General features: G+C 48.1%; 1 protein-coding gene across 3 annotated transcripts in view; it reads right to left on the bottom strand.

The window, feature by feature from the left end:
- Window positions 1-19,211, bottom strand: part of LOC149367674 (uncharacterized) — a 247,321-nt gene that overhangs the window by 104,423 nt on the left and 123,687 nt on the right. For 2 of the 3 annotated variants that reach the window (XR_016285090.1, XM_089556773.1), the window contains exons 19-20: window positions 14,249-14,366; window positions 5,789-5,889 (exon numbers count right to left, since the gene is read on the bottom strand). Coding sequence is in view for 2 of the 3 variants with exons in the window: in XM_089556773.1 (XP_089412899.1) it covers window positions 5,789-5,889; window positions 14,249-14,366 (219 nt within the window). In the remaining variant the exon portion in view is untranslated. The remainder of the gene's footprint in view (window positions 1-5,788; window positions 5,890-14,248; window positions 14,367-19,211) is intronic. The other variant, XM_089556781.1, reaches the window with a different exon arrangement.

The raw sequence follows: 19,211 nt of genomic DNA, 5'->3' as shown, positions 1-19,211 counted from the left end.
CCAAAGAAGATAACGTCGACGTCGCCGCCTACCTTCAAAGCGAAGAAGCCCGGAGGCCCGATTACGGATCAAACACCAGCAGCGGACGGATGCAAGACGCTACAACCTACAAAAACGCAAAGCGGAATACAAGCAAGGACACCCAGTCTGTGTTTAGACGCCCATTCGCCGCCGCGAACTGAGCGAAAAGATTTTTTGCCGTTATTTCGACCCGTAGAAGGTTCTTGCATCACATCGACGCCACGCGCGGCTAGATATTCTCCATGTCGTCCGCCTGAAGCGCTATTATGCGCGCTAAAGGACGCTGTGTTTCCAAACTCGGTGTTTATTTTTGCACAATCCGTTTTATTTTTTTTATGTTGTCGGCTTCTGCTTTAAAGCATCCGGTTTATGCATCTTTGAAAGGGGAGTAATGCCGCGAATATTTGTAGTGTTTATTTGTTCATTCTTCAAAGCTGCCGGCACGCCGATTTATCGCTTTGTTTGTGATGCAAGACGTGACCAGATTTTTCTCGACTGATCGCATCCAGGTGGAGGCGAGTCAACGCTGTTGCATAATGTTCTAGCAACTTTGGACGCTTTACCTCGAAAGTTCGGTATTAGCTATAAGTTGAGCACTGCCGAGAGCGGCGGGCATTGGGCTCGACGACCGCCGAGAAGCTTGTTGCTACGCCGCCGCCGACTCATTCAGTTGTTTGCGGGCGCAAGTCAGCCCAAATAAAGAGTTTTGTTTGGAAGCCATTTCCGCTGTCTTCCTCTTCTCTCGACTGCGGTCACCACTACATGACAATATTTATAAGATATCCCAGAGAAATACGCGGGTGCTACGTAAGGATGGAGCTGATGGAAAGAGATTCATGATGTTTTCCTGATATTTAAATAGATTAAATATGTGCTACACTATTTTTCTACTGTTTGTAAGTCGTTTTGTCGAATTAAGTGATTTGAGCTATCGTTAATGAGCCGGAATATAGCACAGTGATCAGCATATACACGTATGTTAAAATATATATCATTAGGGAGGCCAGTGATGTAGATTAAGACGAGAAGCTGGCCCAGAACGAAACCGTGATGTAAAGTAGAAATCACAGGGCGCAATGGAGAGGAGTGGCTATTTGGGAAAACTAGCCGATGATCGCCGATCAAAAAACTACGTAGTCAGTTGTTTGTTTTATTGTTTTATTGGGGTTTAACGCCCCAAAGCGACTCAGGCTATGAGGGACGCCGTAGTGGAGGGCTCCGGAAATTTCGACCACCCGGGGTTCTTTAGCGTGCGCTGACATCGCACAGCGCACGGGCCTCTAGAATTTCGCCTCCATCGAAATGCGACAGGTGCGGCCGGGATCGAACCCGCGTCTTTCGGGTCAGCAGCCGAGCGCCGTAACCACTGAGCCACCGGGGCGGGGCCGTAATCAGTTGTAGACTAGGGAATAAGATGAATAAAGACCTAAATTTTTCAAATTTGAACTTGGATAGCGAAAGTTTTCAGATTCATTAGGCGACGACTCAGCGAGCAATGTAAAGAAAAATGAATGCGATAGCATTTAGAGTCCAGAAGTTGGTTGGTGAAAGATGTGATACAATGGCGTCTTAGCTGGAATCATGCAGACGAAACTGATTAGACTGCGAGAGGAGGGAGACAAGCAGGGTTGCGAATAAAATTGAAATCCCAAAGGACAGAAAGTGCCGGTTATTCGGGGCGCAAAATGTATGCCTCAAACGGCGTAGCGCATTCTAGGCTGAACTTTTTGATACGGCAACCGCATTCGGAGTAGTTGTTTCACTGGGTCCCCTTGCCCGCTTCTGTTTCTTGAGCTAGAGCGACACTTCTTTCTCTGGCTGCCTCCGCGGCTACATTGCATAAATTTTTGTACTGTTTGTTTGCTCCCGCTCAAAGCCTTCGGATGGCTTTACTAGTTTGCTTGTGACGCTAGAAGCGACAAGCCTTATTTAGAACGACGGCAGCCAGGCGCGGCTATTTCCACATTGCTCCGGACTGTTGTAGTTGCTCTGGCGCCTTGTCTCTAGCGTCCCTAACCTCGCTCTTTTCGGAATATGTCTTGTTTTCAGCGCTATCGATATAGTATGCCCTCCACTTGCAACGATCCCTTGCTTTCTACCGCGCGCTGGCTACCATCATCTCATGTACACATGGCAAGTTCGGGCATGTAAATGACGGCTGTGTCATGTAGCGATGATTCTTATGCGGAGCAGAATCCCCCGCCTAAATCTTTACTTATGTACATACGGTTCAGTACTACAAAGCTTCTGCGAGGCTTGTGGAGAGCTACAAACAATGGAGCATTTCTAACTCTCTTGCCGGGGGTTCGCGCATCAGAAAAGGACGCATATAGAAATCCACATTACAAAGTTGGACTTATTTCGTCGGTCCCTCTTCTTCTCTCCTTACGCGCGATCGCCAGAGGTTTCGCATTGTCACATATTTTCGAATACCTTCACGGTTACAAACAACTACCCGCATACTCTTTTGTTAATCGTATTCAAAATTTCCTAAATACAAAAACTCTCAGTGTTTTGTTTTATTCAATTCTCTAAACTTTTTTATAATTTAAATAATCTTTGAATTCGTACATTGAGCACATTCATTAGCTTGCAACCAACCAGCCGCCTCGGTGCCTTAGGGGTTATGGCACTCGGGTGCTGACCCGAAGGACGAGGGTTCGATCCCGACGCAGCGGTCGCATTTCGATGAAGGCGAAATGCTAGAGGCCTGTGTACTGTGCAATGTCAGTGCACTTTAAAGAACCCCAATTGGTCGAAATTCCTAGAGTCCTCCACTACGGCTTCCCTCATAGCCAAAGTGAACCCCATAAATCTAAATCTAAACTAGCTTGCAACCAATTCATCCTTTTCCATTGGCCCTCCACACTGAACCCTGGCCAGCCCTCCTTCGTGGGTACGTGCCTTGTCACACAGGAAACAACGCCCAGTCGAAGAAAAGGCTAGAGCCCTCGTCCAGGACCGGGCTGCAGTCAATGGAAACGATAAGGCTGGTTTATGGAAATTTAACGTCCCGAAGAGACTCAGGCTATGAGGGACTACGTAGTGAAGGGCTCCGGAAGTTTCAACCACTGGCATCGCTAACGAGGCATGCGCGGCCTCCATGCTCAGAACCACTCACTTGAACGAATATAACCGATTAGTACAAAGCACAAAGAAGAATGGTTCATCTACCCCACAAAACCCTCAACAGGGTGAACGCCATATCCTGGCACCGGCTCCAAACTCTCAAATACCTACCTCCATTTCGCGGAAGCACCTTCTCTCCCCAGGCAGTACCCTAAATGCTGTCCCAGTGCAACAAACCAAACTCAACGTTCTAGCACTGTCTGGGAGTGCCCGAATCCTCCAGGAACGCAAACAACCACCTCCCACCTTTCATTCTCCTCTTGCCCTGTCAGGCTGGGACCAGAGCGACCAGCAACCGCTGATCGAGCATGAGTGCTGGATCACGTCAGCCATCGAGGTCCTGTGATAAGGGCTCCGCCCATCATGGACGGCTATATAACTAGCCCTAAATAAATGTTTTTACTATCACCAAGGTGCTACATTAGGCTATTCTGCACGCGTGTAGGTTTACACGTAGGATGACTGGAATTTCCATTGTTTACGAATAAGCCATAGTAATCGGCGAATATTTGAAGTGAAATATGACTAGTGACTCTAATATCACTCATGAAAAGAAAAGACAAAGAGCTACAATGACTGCTGCGAAAGAGAAGGTATTCGTCGATCAAGTCGATAATGTTTTCATTCAGGTAGTATGCTCCATACAACTAATCAAATTAAGGGGACAGAAGATCTGCCTTAAAGGTATGACGCGACAGCGCTCATGGCTATTTGCTGCTTTCTTAATAAATACATTTCTAATTACGCACTCTCATTAGCATACAGCAATAGGCATACTAAATCGTGTGATGCACCACAATGCACACAAGGTATCGATTTAAGCCGAACGATCGTGTCTCAATGGCCTAGTTGGGTTCCCAAATGATTGTAGTTGTTGTTAGTGGCTACTGATTACCCCGATCCGCTTTTCGGCGTTATTATGTTCTTTACAGCCTTAAATCTAATAAAAACATTCCAGGCACGTCATAAACTCATAATCACAATTGAACTCGACATTTAGACATTTTCATTCCACAGCTTAACGTGTGACCACACAGGCCTCTCTGACCAATCCTAAGTTAGTGTGACAACACGCACGCATTTTCCTCCGAACGTCCGCTGTAACCTTGCCGCGTTAAACGCTGCATGCACACAGCCCAACAGCTGGCGTGGTACTAGAAAATCCTCGTCGGAATCCATACTGTATTGGGTCAAGAACATTGTGGTTTTTCGCTAATTACATATCAGACCATAACAAATTATTACAAGGTGCTTAGAGTGAGCCTGCCTCCTCAGCGCGTTTCGCTCAGCCGCGAACAGGCTACCATGTGGAGGCGATTGTAAACGCGGTCGCAGCCAAACCCTTGGACGTATTCCAATATCTTTCCCGATTTGGTAAATTCTTACTGTCAGCTGTGCGGCGAGCCTGCCACCTTAGACCACATAATCTGGGACTGCACGGAGGATCCGCCTCCGGCAGGTCTAGTCACATCTCCCACGCTTGAAAAATGGGAAGCTGTTCTCGGAAGCCCGGACCCGGACGTTCAGTCCAGGGCCACGGCAAGAGTGCGGGAGATCGCCGACAGACTCAAACTGCCGGCCGCCTGGAGCGGCTGAAGTACCCAAGAACATCATCACCAACGTATTGCTGACAATGAAGTTTTCTCTCTCTCTTCGACATGAGTAAAACACATGGTTCATTATCTTACGGCACATTAGTAATTAGAAAAATTTAGCGTAGCGAAGGCGAACTAGCGTCGACGTATACAGGCTTACCGGACTCCGGACGCACAAACCCGGTGGTTCCTCCTGGCCGCGCCCATGTAACTGCTCGTGCGCAGCCGCCGTCCCGTAAGCCGGCATACGTCTACGCTAGTAAGCCTTCGCTACGCTAAATCTCTTCATTCTGTTAGTATATATATCATTAGCAATGCTGATTAAGCTATAAGGTCAACAGTTTTCAAAACTGTTTCATTCACTGTTCTGGTTAAATTAGCGTTAAACTAAATAATATTATGTACGCATCTTTCTGCGGCGTTGAAGGTACAGTCGCGAATAAAAAAGATCAGCACACATGACGGAACACCGGAGCGCCGGAATGGCAACGCGTGGCTCTGCGGGTGGCGAAGAGGCTGATAACGAGAGTGCCGGGCCGTTCCCATTCTACAGTATTAGGGAGGTTCAGCGAAGTGTCACGAACCAGCAAAATTACTGGCTAAAAGCAGCGCTATCATCTATTGTTCCCGCGAGTTCCTTTTGACAAACCATCGCAGACATAAAAAAAAAACAGTAATAAAAATAAGTCATCTTTGCTCATGATAACCGAGCCAAAATAAGTTCCGCATGCGCAGTCACGTGGGGTCGGCACTTCGGCACTCGGGCGGTGCACGCTTGATAAAGCTTACTTCCTGCCGTCCCCCCCCCCCCCCCCCCCCCTACGCTGCAAACATGGAAACGGCCCGATAACCAGGTCTGCGAACCGCAGCGCCGCGTGGTGAGATATCCCCATTCTGATCGCCAGGGATCTGTGTCAATATTTTTTGCACGCGACTGTACACTTGACTGCGTGAGGCATTACGTATGCAAGTACGCTAGTTTTCTTTTTTTTTTTCAGGTTCAGAAGCTTCTCCGAAAATCTAGGAACGCCTCCTTCATTTACCTGCGTGCCAATGTAAGCCAATGTCTCCACGTCTTCATTCGAGAGGCAAGCCGCTCGAGATTGGTCCTCAGCCACTGGCAGCATCACGACTCCATCGCTCTCTGCAAAGAATGTGTCATGAGCCAGCGAACAATGAGAAACAACACAAGATGTGAGGTCTCTTCAGTGCAACTGACAATTTTGTACATCTGCTTCAAAACCCTAAAGTTGAGCAACTCGAGACATAATCAGTGCAATTCAGGTAGCGATTTTGCAGTCTTTCTATAAAGGAACTTTAAAAGAGCCATTTCACGATCTGTCATATAACGCACTGATGCTATTTGTTATATTACCTCCGGGACCAGTGAGAACGAAGTCTCGGTCCCAGCCAGGCGAATCTACCAGTTCGGCTCGGCCGCGTGAAGCATTTAGCGGCCATTATAACAGGGAGCACACTTCGGCTATCAAACTCGTCTCTTGCCTGACGTGGAGAAAACTAGGAACGATGTAATCCACACATGGAGGAAAGTAGTAGTAGTAAAGACCTTTATTCGACCATAATTTACAGGTCGAGCATGTCGAACGCCTGGACGACCAGAAGTCGCTGTTCTTCCTCCCCTTCAGTGCCAAGCCAGTCGAGCCAGGTGGTGATGGATAAAGAAGGTGGGGGGTAGGAACCCGACTGCTGAGGAGACGGGCAATAGAAGAGGCAATGGGAAGCATATTAAAGTTGTATCTCACCAGTACTAACCTAGGAGCCAGAAAATTAGGTGCTATTTAATCCACACGGTGAACAAAGTATGTAATGGTTGTATCTAACCAGTACTAATCTATTAGGCAGAAAGGCTAACGGAAAGGTTTGAAATGAAATTAACCAAGGCGTAGCGACCTACTGAAAGAAAAACGATAGATTTAGCGCTGAGACGAGAACAGAGCAGAGTGAGTTTGCGAACAAAGGCGAGTTAATGACATCTTAGCAGAAATCAAGAAAGAAGAAATGGGCAGGGTAGTGCATGCCATGGCAGAAAAAAATAAATGATGATCCCTTGGCTACTGGAATGTATTACATTGGGGAAAGCGGGCGTATGAGATAGCATGTTTGTGGACAGACAGTGTGACCGCAGCTGCAGGCACCGGACAGGAAGTCAATGGAAGAGGACTTTGCACTGAAGTGGGTTTAGTAAGTGCGACGATGATGATGATAAATGTATATGGAAGTGCCGCTGACACCTCCGAGTAACGCTTAGAAAGAGTTAGAAGGCTGAAGCGCACTCCGTATCAACCTGGAAGCGATTAGACGCCCACCTAGGGAGATCTAAAGCGACCGTGCGTTCTAAGGATGGCTCCTGACGTCGCACTTAGGCAGCGACCGCACTAGTCGAGGCAATACAAGGGGCATAACTCTGGAGGTGTCTCCTCTGTCTTTGTATTTCGCAGTTCCGATAAAATAATAACTACGTGTACGCTGTGCTACGTAATTCGCGAAACTCTGGAGAGCTAATGTCAACGTCGCAAGCCTTTCACCTTTTCTTTAATCCCTTCCTCAACGGTACGGTCCAGGTGTGAACCTACTCTCGGAACGCTCCTTTCATCCATACGAGTAATAAGCCCTGTTTTAAGGGGCGTAACGCGGAAAGGCAGGCAGAGACCAGGGTGGATAAGGAAACAAGCGTGAACTTATGACACCCCAGTCGAAATCAAGAGGAAGAAATGAGCTTGGGCAAGGCATGTAATGCGAAGGCAAGATAACTGATGGTCCTTAAGGGTAACGAACTGGATTCCAACAGAAGGTAAGCGTAGAAGAGGGCTGCAGGAAGTCAGGCGGGCGAATGAAATACCGAAATATGTGGGGATAAGGCGGAAACAGATGCCAAAGGATAGCATCAATTAGAGAGGCATGGGAGGGGCCTTTGTCCACCATTGGGCGTAGTCTGTCTGATGATGACGACAATGAGAGGTGTGTCACGAGCGTGTGCATCACGTGCGTCCAACACGATGAGCTCAGCGTGTCGAACCAGCTGCCTAGTTGGCTCATTCTGGCCTCCCGGCTACTAGAGTCGTCCGAGAGGTGTTTCGAAGTTTGCCGCGCCGTCTTAGGACAGCGTGACCGACACAATGACGACGGTGGTTGCACAAGGACTGAGCCACAGAGTGCGTGAACGGGGTGGTCCCTTCATAGGCCGCACTTTTAGCAGTAACAGCTCTGGCTGTTATACTCGCCTGCAGGGGACACTGCAACGTTCAGCAAAAAGTGAGGTTCAACTCAGTTCCCCTTCTATTAAGACGCTATTTGCTACACGGCACTCGGCCTCCAAAAAAATGGGCGCAACAAGAATTGCAAACGAAGCTCTTTATTTGGGCCGGCTTGCGCCCGCAACAGAACTGCATCAGTCGGCGGCGGCGTAAGCAACAAACGTGCTTGTCAGTCCTTGCACTACGAATGCCCGCAATCGACATTAGTCTGGTTGCTTGTCGCGTCACGGAAAAAAATGATAAGACCCCTTTCCTGAAGCCTTGAGCGCGAACGAACACTACAATGATACGTGGCAATATGAAAATTTGACATTTGGAAGTGTTCCAACCAATAAAAATTCCAGACGCCCAAGATGTGGCAATCAAGAATATTTCAGATAATGAAGTTCAGCAAAGTGGTTGTTTGGGCGTGTTGGTGAGACATGATATAAAGGGGAAGCGCACAACGAGACAAGGGCAGTGAAAGAGATTAAGTGGGTAGATTAAGGTGGATTAGTGGGTCGGATTAGTATAAGCACCATATGATAATCCAATGGAAGATATTCGAACACTCAAGTTGTTGGATTTTGAAATCTGGCTGCACTGATGACGCCTAACCTTGTGGACCAATCAGGGAACTGCGTGACCGAGAAGCCTGAAGTTTTCTGCGAGACGACAGTATAAATGCTATTGAATTATGTGCACCCCCGCGCCGCGGTGGTTCAGTGGCTGGAGCGCCCGGCTTATGCACGGGAGGACCGCTGTTCAATCCCTGCCGCGGCGCCACGGCACCGTTACAGTGTACACTTGACCCTTGCGGCTCCTACTAGCTGGTATTACTAAGGCTAGCTGGTATTACTAATACTAAGACTAGCTTAGTATTTTCAGGACTTTCGAGTTTCAGCCATGAATACCAGACGATGATGGCACTTTCAATGACTGGATTGGTTTCATAATTCCATTAGGATCGAACAAAATATCTGCCATAGCTGGGTGATCGAAGAAAGGGAAGTATGGTAATTCGCCATCAGGTTCACTAGTAAAAACTAATTCTCATTCTGGAACATGATGTCTGTTGATGTCATGATGTTGATGAGAATGTTGTCATCGTTGCGTAATGTTAGAGGCTTGTGGAGTTTAGGGTTAATAGTTTTCGAAAACTTGCTAGGGTTGGTCCGCAGCACTGACGAAGAAAAGGGATGTTTGGTTCAGCTTGCTAAAGATTGGAATGTTTTTTTCGGCAGGCTGATACTTCTTCCACGCACAAGCGGTATCCAGGCGTTTGGTGGTTCGAAAACATCTTATCTTTTTGTTGTTCAGGCGCTTCAGTTCGTTGTTAAACCACGGTGACGTTGATGTTTCGGTGATGGAGGTCGTACGGATGTGCTAATCTATATCAGTTGATGCATTTTGTGTTTGATGAGAGACCGGTTAGTTTCTATTGACCGGTTTGGGAAATCAAGAACCAGCCACACCCAAAAATTGGATAGGTTTGTGTTCATGGCTGTGTAGCTTGCTTTGTGCTATAAGCTGAGTGTTTCTTTTCTTTTTTTGCTTTTCAGGCATTCCAGTGGGTAAGGAAGTGTTCAGTATTACGCAGTGGTGACTAAGCCCGGGTAAATGAAGTAGCGGTGAAAAGTTACTAGGGTGGAATGCAAAAACGAGATCAAGAATGTTGTAAGAGCGATCACTTTTCCTGGTAGGGTTAGACACGAGCTGAGACAAGCCAAAGGTAGGAACGTGTTAATAACGTCACTTTCGATGATATATTTGGATTTAATAGCGGTGAGATCAGACCAGGTATTATCAGGAAATTTAGTCACCATGAAGGATGGTAATGCGCTGATGTGACGTAGTTATGACGCGGAGTGCCTCGTGGAAGTGAGCAACAAAGGAATCGGTTAGATATGGTGGTCGGTAGCAAACGATGATGATAACTGAAGGGAACGAAGCATGACATAGAATGAAAAGCAGTTCTAGAGGGATGCAAGTTTAATCTCGGAAGAACGACATAAATGATGAGCACCTAATAGTACGCCTCCTCCTCGCCCACTTATCCTGTCACGTCGAAAGATATTGAAGCCGGGAAATGTGGAAAGTATCTCGGAGTCTCCTATAGACAAATTTAGCCGTGTCTCGCTTAGTACAATCCCGCCGCTCTCGGTCATGCGGACGGGTCTGTCGAGGGTGTCAAGCTTAGGTGGAAGGCTGCGGATGCTATTGTAAAGAATGGCCAAGGGCCTCGCTTTGGCTTTCCGGGAGGGTCATGGAGTAGATATGGAGTGCGAGGAAAGACTTTGTTTGAAACTTGCTCGTATGTGTAGATGGTGTTACCGATGAATAGCTTATTATAGCGGACTTTGTATTTTTCGCTTTCCGATTTTCCATATGCAAGTAGCTGCTTGTTGGAAAAGAGAGTAGTTTCAGAGTAGACTTCAAAAACATTATATCTAGTGTCGTTTACTTTTCTAGCACAAGAAATATTTTTTTCTTCTGTTTTATAGCGAGCAAAATAAAGAATAATTGGTCTGTTTTTGTTATCCAATACTCCCAGTCTGTGAGCTCTTTCGATGTTTGTTGGGTTGACTGTCGCGTCTAGTTTTTTTTTTGCATACATTTGTGATCAAGTTTCCAGATGCAGCCCATATTCCAGGGTTAGTGTACTTTAAGCCAAACAATAGAAAACGTTTAAGATCACTGCGGCTACCCGCTTTGGAGGGATGCGAAAGCATTGACGCCTCCGCGGCACTCGTCGCCCGACTTTGCTTCTCTTTGATTCCCTTAATTACTGTTGTTTTCATTTACCAATCATTAACTAATTGATTATTTATCGATTATCACTTTGCTCTGCTTATATCCTCTTTTCATCTCAATTACCTATTTTGAATTTTCAAATTTGGTGCCATGATTTGTTCTCGCCCGCTTACTATATACCCGTCCAGGCTGTTCAACCGTCCATTGCCGTTTGCTTATAAGTAATTCCCTAATTACTCCCGGTCAACCCAACTCTTTTAATTGATTACTTTTCATTCATCAAACACTTTTCAATTCATTTCAAACTTTTATTTCGCTGTTTTGCACAATGTTGTACTACTTTACCATCCGCTACTGTTTTCCCGTCCGCTCACTATATCGACGTCCACGCTATTTCGACGTTTTTTTTTTTCATTTCTAGCTCTAATTAATTAACTACTCGCCCTACTGACATAATTTTTTTCTTCGGCATAATCTTCACGTCTTCATTTTTCGATTACCACCAATCGCTTGGCGCTATGTGCTCGTTAACGTCGCAACTGCTGCGCACAGTTATTTCATCAGGGACGACATTATAGTCCAGCTTACCTAGCCGACGAATAACCTTGTACGGGTCGAAATTGCGGCGCAAAAGCTTTTCACTCAATCCTCGGCGGCGAATGGGCGTGCAAACCCAGACTCGGTCTCCTGGCTTGTATTCCGCGTTGCGTCTTCATAGGATGTAGCGTCTGGCGTCGGTCCGCTGCTTGTCTTTGATCCTTAATCGGGCAAGTCTTCGAGCTAATTCTGCGCAATGCACGTCGTCCTCCGCGTCGGGTCACGGCTTCGTCGGGTATGTGAATCGTGGGTGGGGTTCATGGTCGAAGCTTTTTTGGATGGTGGCGTCGTTTTGAAGCCGTTTCAAGTCGTGGTCAAGGTTGTCATTGTATACGGCGTCGGCCTAGTGGGTGCGGCGTCTTCATACGGCTTGGTCGGTGGAGGATCTTCGTCGTTTCCTCGGCAAGCAACCCGACCTCCACAGGTTGCTTTGTATAGTTTCCCCTACGTGGGCTAGGGAACCTTCCTCGGACAGCCGGGCCGTAGCTGCCGCCCGGAGATGCAAAACGTATGGTGGACGGCGACGGGAAGCGGCAGAGGCGGCTTGACGACACGTACTGCCCTCTGCGCAGGTAGTCGCCGATTTCCCGTGGTCGCTGGCCGTGGAGGCCGATGCGTCTGTGCGGGTAGCGGCGAAGTATGTGCCCGGCATGGCCACAGTGCAAACAGAGTTGGCAGTTATCGGGAGTCGTGTACTCGTCGCATTTACTAGAGCTGTTCGCTAGTAATGTGGGCGTGCCGGAGCTAGGGCCCGTCGTTCTTGTAGAGCTGGTGGCCGTCGAAGAGTATTTGGGGGGTTTCGCCGGGGAGGAGGACTGCGTAGTGAGGCGGCGTAGGTCATGGCTTCAGCTTCCGTTGGTGTCGTCTGTGACAAGGAGCGAAGTGTATGCTCTACTTCTTCATGGATGCAGTGCGTGAGCGACGCCGCCTGAGTCTGCTGCGTCTGCTCTGTTGGAGATGGCAACAGTCTTCTTCGCGAACCATTTCGCGTATTAGATCTCGCAGGTTATCCCCGTTTGCAGGGGTATCTTCTGGGGGGGGGGGGGGGGGGGGGGGGGGGGGCTTGCCGTCAGCGCTTGAAGTTGTCGGTTGCACTTCCGGGTCCGGGCGTCAAGGGTCTTTCGGCGGTAGAAGCTTCGACTGCGAACTCGGCGACGGCTTTAGGAGGATTCCGGATCAGGCCGGCGAACAGTTGCTCCTTTACGCCACGCATCAGGAAGGGGAGCTTCTTTTCTTCAGTCATGTTAGAGTTGCAGCGCCTGGAAAGGAGTTTCATTTTTTCCACATACGCAGTCAAGTTCTCGTTTGGGTGTTGAATTCGTGTCTACAGCAGGACCTCCGCTCTTTCCTTGCGTGCGACGCTAGGGAACATACCTACTAGCTGCTTCTTGAAGGTCGCCCATGTCGTGAGGGAAGATTCGTGGTTTTCAAACCACGTTCTTGCAGTGCCATCCAACGCAAAATAAACGTTTCGAATCTTAGCGCTGTCGTCCGAGTCGTTCAGCGCTTCCACACGGTCGTAATTGTCCAGCCATTCTTCTAAATCCTCGTGTGGTTCTCCGCAGAAAGACGAAGGATCACGGGGCTGACGAAGCTCGACGGGCGTTGGCTGTGCGCCAGGTTCCATCGTGGGGTGCATAGCAGCATAGCAGATCAGCATCTCCACCAGATGTCACGTAGTGGTGACTGCAGTCCGGCGAACCAGAAAACAGCAAGAATGGCTCCAAACGAAAATCTTTATTTGGGCTGACTTGCGCCCGCAAAGAACTGAATCGCTTGGCGGCGGCGTAGCAACAAGCGTGCTCGGCGGTCGTCGGACAGAATGCCGGCCGTTCTCGGCCATGCTCTCTTTAAAGCCGATAGCGAACTTTCGAGGTAAAGCTTCGGAAGTTTCTAGGACATTTTGGAACAACGTAGAATCGTCTCCGCCTGGGCGCGATCAATCGAGATATACCTAGGCGCGTCTTGCATCACAAACGAAGCGATGAAGCGGCGTGCTGGCAGCTTTGAAGAATGAACAAACACTACTAACATTCTGGGCAATATCATGGAAGGTAAACTACCACGTGGCACCACCAAACCAGAAGTTACGTCATCATACCGGGACAGATAAGGGGTGCTGACGGCACCAAGCCCAAGGTGATGACTGGGAGTAACGTCTTCAAAACGGAAGTGATGGCAAACGCCTTGATGGTCTCCTTAAGTGACGTTTGGTGATGGGCTATTTGGGTATGCATGTTACACTTCAAGAAATAAGGCGCTACAAAACAGAGAAAACACGCGCCTGTATCGTCGTCCTGTAGACCCTCTTTGTGAATTTCGTGTGTGTGAAAAAATAAAACCAACTTTTCCCCATTCCTGCAACAGCCTCGAAGGAGGCTAGCAGCATGTTCTCAATAAATAAATCAAATAAATAGAAAAGCTGGCAGTTAATTGGGTGGAATTCAGGATGCTAGGATTTAATAGCACGCACTTGCTGTGGAGTAGAGGGTAATCACCGAGCTTTCGGCGTGGACAAAATCAGTTAAACCTTCCCTGTTTGCCTGTTCCTATTTAGGTTAGGTATTGCGATGCTAACACCCTTCTTAGGACCTCCATAACTTCTGTAATCACTGAATTTATATTCCTCTGACAATTTATTAGGCGTGTCTGAAAAAATCCATTAATATACTGCATAAGTTAGATTGTCTCTTCTGTGTGTTTTTCCTTTTGGTTCACGTCATAAAAAGCTTTCGAGTTTGTCTCCGGTCTCGCGGCTGCATTTGCAAAGTTCGCGTGCGGGCAAGGCTAAGGAGAACGCAAAGGGGAGAGAAGGCGGCATCTCTGCCTTCTGTTATTTCTTCGGTTGCTTTCGCCTCGATTTGTGCGGTCGTATACTTCGTATTTACTGCATCTTACCGGACACGGTGGTGTAGACGGATTTCCGGCCGAGATGTAAGGAGTGGACGAACGGCCGTGCAGCCCCCGTCCTCTTCAACACGAACGCATCCGGTTCTGCCGACGCCGACACCACGGACTGCAACAGGGACGGAGGGGAAAGTGAAAGGCTCAACAGTATTTGGCACTCAATAGACACCTTTAGCATACCGTGTACCGTGTTACAGTTGCCCTTACCGGTGTACCGGAAGACCGCCCACCGCCGGTGAGCACGCGGTGATTGGTTCCGATGCTGCAGGCGCGCCCACAGCTGCCGGGTACATGGCGCCATCTGGCGCTTTCAAAGCGATTTGCGCATGCGCATTGGCTGCGCACAGGCTCCCGGTTCCGGTACCGGTAGCGGTAACACGGTACACGATATGCTAAAGGTGTCTAATAAGACACATAAGTGACGCCACGACATGGCAGACAGTGAGCTTGCTGAAATCGTGTCCACTGCTGTACAAGTGTTACCAACGAGGTGCAGGTTTGGTTGAGCGACGTGGTGAAATAGGCGGCGCTAAAAGGTCTCGACGTGAACATAGTGTTGCTCTGTATTTTTTTTTTTTTTGCAGTGTCTGCTTAATAAAAGTCACTTTGAGAACACCTGTAGAGGACGAATTATAAAATGTTGAGGAAGGCGATGCGTGACACAAGCCAAGAACGCCACGGAATGAACAAGTTTGACGTTTACCCGCCGCGGTGGCTCAGTGGTTACGGCGCTCGGCTGCTGACCCGAAAGACGCGGGTTCGATCCCGGCAGCGGCGGCCGGATTTCGATGAAGGCGAAATTCTGGAGGCCCGTGTACTGTGCGATGTCTGTGCACGTTAAAGAACCTCTGGTGGTCGAAATTTCCGGAGCCCTCCACTACGGCGTCCCTCATAGCTTGAATCACTTTGGGATGTTAAACCCCAATAAATCAAATCATATTTTGACGTTTATTCCTCCCCAACTACTTCCTTGAGCGTACGGATAATTTCGCACACTTTTTGTACTTTTCAGGAGAAAAGTAACCACATAGATGTGTCTGTGCCCTGGTAACAAATATAGTTACATGTCCACATTTGAGGACGATGCGCCTTAGTGGGTAGCCTGATTCGTAGGCGGAGCTAGGATGAGATTCTTAATAACAGGGTTGTGGCTTTTTATTTAAAGCACTAAAACTGCCCCGCGGATTATTTTCCTTTGCGGAAAGATCCGGATGATGAACTGCGGCCATTCAGAAGTAACAGATATAGAGGTAGAAAATCTCTGCCTCTCCCGTAAACGAGAGTAGAGTAAGCATGAAATGTTTACGGGCCTAATGTCATCTCGGTGGACACCCGAACCGCACCGTAATGGAAGGGAGGAACGCCACCACCCGTTCAGCGCGATGCCTTGCCATTTGACCGCAAGGTTTTTTGAGGAAAGGAAATGGCGCAGTAATTCTCTGCCATCTCGGTGGACACCCGAACCGCACCGTAAAGGAAGGGAGGAACGCCACCACCCGTTCGGCGCGATGCCTTGCCCTTTGAACGCAGCGCTTCTCCCCCGGGCCCCTGTGCGCCTGCGCGGCTTTGCTTCGATGCGCGAAGCCCCTAAGAGATCACGTATGACAACGAAGTGTAACGTGACATTTATGTGCTTTTTGCACGCGTTATTAGAAATCGGAAATTATAATTCCGTGCATTATCAAACCCACAGCTCCACTGATATCTTGATAAACATTGAGAAGGCACTGGCAGCAGTTATTTTTTGTCTCGTTTGGAGACCAACCGGCGCTTGCATGCCGGTCGCGTAGGAGGGCTTAGAGAGAGTCGTTAAATCTCGTTAAATCTCGTACGGTGCCCGGATGTTCTCGTTTCAGAGCCCGGATGACTGGAATTCAGTGCCCGGATGAGTGGAATTCAGTGCCCGGATGACTGGATTTCAGTACCCGGATGACTGGATTTCAGTGCCCGGATGACTGGATTTCAGTGCCCGGATGAGTGGATTTCAGTGCCCGGATGATGGCTCTCGGTCTCGGCGTGACGTCACCACACTGCCGACAACGGGGGCTAAAAGCATTTCATGCTTAAAACTCGTGACTTTCGTTACGGTCACTGGACGATGTTTCGGTGCAACGGCAAGAAACATTTGCTCCTCAGATGCCTTCTAAAATGCGAAGAATAGAGGCAAATCACTACATTCAGTTCAATATATGAGCATTGGAAGAGGTGGTAAAGGGGCATGAATTACCTTCACCTGACCGTGCACACTTGCACGAAACTCAATAAGTTTCACAACAACTGCTGGCCATTGCTATACAAAAGACGCTGTTCTTGGCACAGCATACAGATGAGAGGTTGCAGTGCTTGTTTCTTTCTTTGCTCTGATTTTCGCTTCCGTTACATACGTCCCTGGGCTTGCCCCATACAGGTACTCTGCACGCATTTCGAGGTCAAGTCAGCAGCAGGAGGTCTGTATGGCTAATGCCTGGTATCTTTTCTTTTTTCTCAAGCGATCGTCACCACGTGCCCTTTCGACATGTGTCCCACAGGAGGCATGCACTCATATTGCCTCTTCCCTTAGCTATCTTTCCATTGTTAAACATTAGGTCTTTTTTTTTACCCCCTTGCAGGTCTACGCCATTAAGCTTGCTCCTATTTTTGTTCTCTTCATTATCTCCCCACTCGCTAATTTGTTGACCCTGACATCCCCTGATTGGGCACTCTTCACTACTGGCGCATGGTCTTAAACCCGGGGTGCCTGTGGGGCTCCTAAATAAAGGCACTGCGCGGCCGTCAGTGGTCAGCCTGCCTTGCCTGCCTTCCAACGAAATGAATGTCGCGTCGTTCAAGATGCCTCGCCACGCCTGCTTCTTTCTCGCACTGCTCTTTTTATTTCCGCGAATTCGAAGTGCTTCTTGCGACCTAACCTTCGGGGCTTTCGGGTTCACGGCTACCACGATCCTCCCCGCTTCTCTATCCTGTCACTGCCCTATCGGCAACGAATGAAATGTGAACAAGAGAAATCGGGTGTAAACACAAAACACCAATATATTAGCTGCTGGAGAGGAATACAAGCGAGATTGGACAGTCTTTCCGCCTCTGAAGTAAAATGATCCTTTACTAGCATTGAACTTCCCTCAGCGGAGAGCTCCTTACTTTGCTGTTCAAGGTTCTGTCGCCTTGTTCGCGTTTCATTTGTTGCTGATAGTACCTGCCGAAGCGTGTTCACAACTATCTGCACTCGGGGCGGTATTGTTCGCATCACAATTCCACTTCATGGGCTAAATGCGCAATAGCTTCTACTCTACATCAGTCAAGATAAACTTTGATCGCTGCAACATTTCTTGGCAATTTTTTTTTCGACTTCTGCAACTTCGTGTTTTATCTTGCGCGCTGAGAACGTTCCGCAATTCTTTGCCGCTCCTCAGCACGTCCTCGCGGTGCACATTTCGCTCTTTCCAGCTCTGTCAAAGCTACCAGCACTGACAAAAAAGGATCTATAGACTTTCTTCAGACTTTCCATGGACTGTATTGCCTCCTTACAGATATTACCGTTTGTCTATTAACAGTCTATAGACTTTTTATAGACACCAATTTACGAAAAGTGTGCGGCCGTAAATCCATGGATTGTCCATGGATTTGTAAACAAGCCTCCTGTACCTTTTTTAAAGAAAATTTAAGTATACAACTCCGTCCTTAAAACAGACATTTTTCATCATCCAGCCACGATTAGCACTAGACACGGGCTCACGAAAGATGATAAAGGCCCAACTTCTGTTTGTTTATTTATTTACTGTGGCTGGACATATTGGATAAATGAAGTTATAGCATTACAGTCGAGGGAGATGGGGCTATAGAGTAGAATAAAGTACCACGCAAGTCCATGGCCACCTTAGAAAGCAAACGTACAAAAGAGATGAGAAAATTAATGCTAATTATGCATTATCTACAATTTTATTTGCAAGGGATGGCAGATTATCTCACTCGCGCAGTATTCCGAAAAATTATGGTTTAACCAAATTCAGTTTTACACCCGAAATTCCGCATTTTGTGCTAGAGATCGAAGCGCTGAGACCTCGTCAAAATGTACTTGTCACGTCAAATGCCAATCCCATTAAGGCCGCCGCGGTGGCTCAGTGGCTATGGTGCTCGGCTGGTGTCCCAAAAGACGCGGGTTCGATCCCGGCCGCGGCAGCTGGAATTTCTTTGGAGGAGAAATTCTAGAGGCCCGTGTACTGTGCGATGTCAGTGCACGTTAAAGAACCCCAGGTGGTCGAAATTTCCGCAGCCCTTCACTACGGCGTCTCTCATAGCCTAAGTCGCTTTGGGACGTTAAACCCCATAAACCAACCAATCCTATTAAGACAAATAATACGAAACAATTTCCATAGCAGTTCTTTTTTTTTTGTATCTATGGACACAATGACAGCCGTGATGTATTGCCAGAAAACAGGCCCTCTTCTCCGTCAATGGAAGAAAAAATAAACCAGCAGTGGAAACGCCTTCAAGGTGCCCACAAGCGCCCGCTACAGACTGCCGCGGCTGGCATGCTAAGCGGGAGAAAGTGAACAGTGAAAGCTGCACCGAAATCGGCCCATTCTCGGCTCGGCGCCCCCGTCTGGTTGCAGAGGAGTTGCATCCAGGTTCTTGTTTTGTACACAGTGCATCTCCACACACACACACACACACACACACACACACACACACACACACACACACACACACACACACACACACACACACACACACACACACACACACACACACACACACACACACACACACACACACACACACACACACACACACACACACACACACACACACACACACACACACACACACACACACACACACACACACACACACACACACACACACACACACACACACACACACACACACACACACACACACACACACACACACACACACACACACACACACACACACACACACACACACACACACACAC

Source organism: Amblyomma mixtum, chromosome 1 (assembly GCF_055824585.1).
Source record: "Amblyomma mixtum isolate Tamu chromosome 1, ASM5582458v1, whole genome shotgun sequence".
Classification (NCBI taxonomy): domain Eukaryota; kingdom Metazoa; phylum Arthropoda; class Arachnida; order Ixodida; family Ixodidae; genus Amblyomma; species Amblyomma mixtum.
The sequence above is the reverse complement of the archived record's forward strand: the minus strand, read 5'-3'. Positions and strand labels throughout refer to the sequence as shown.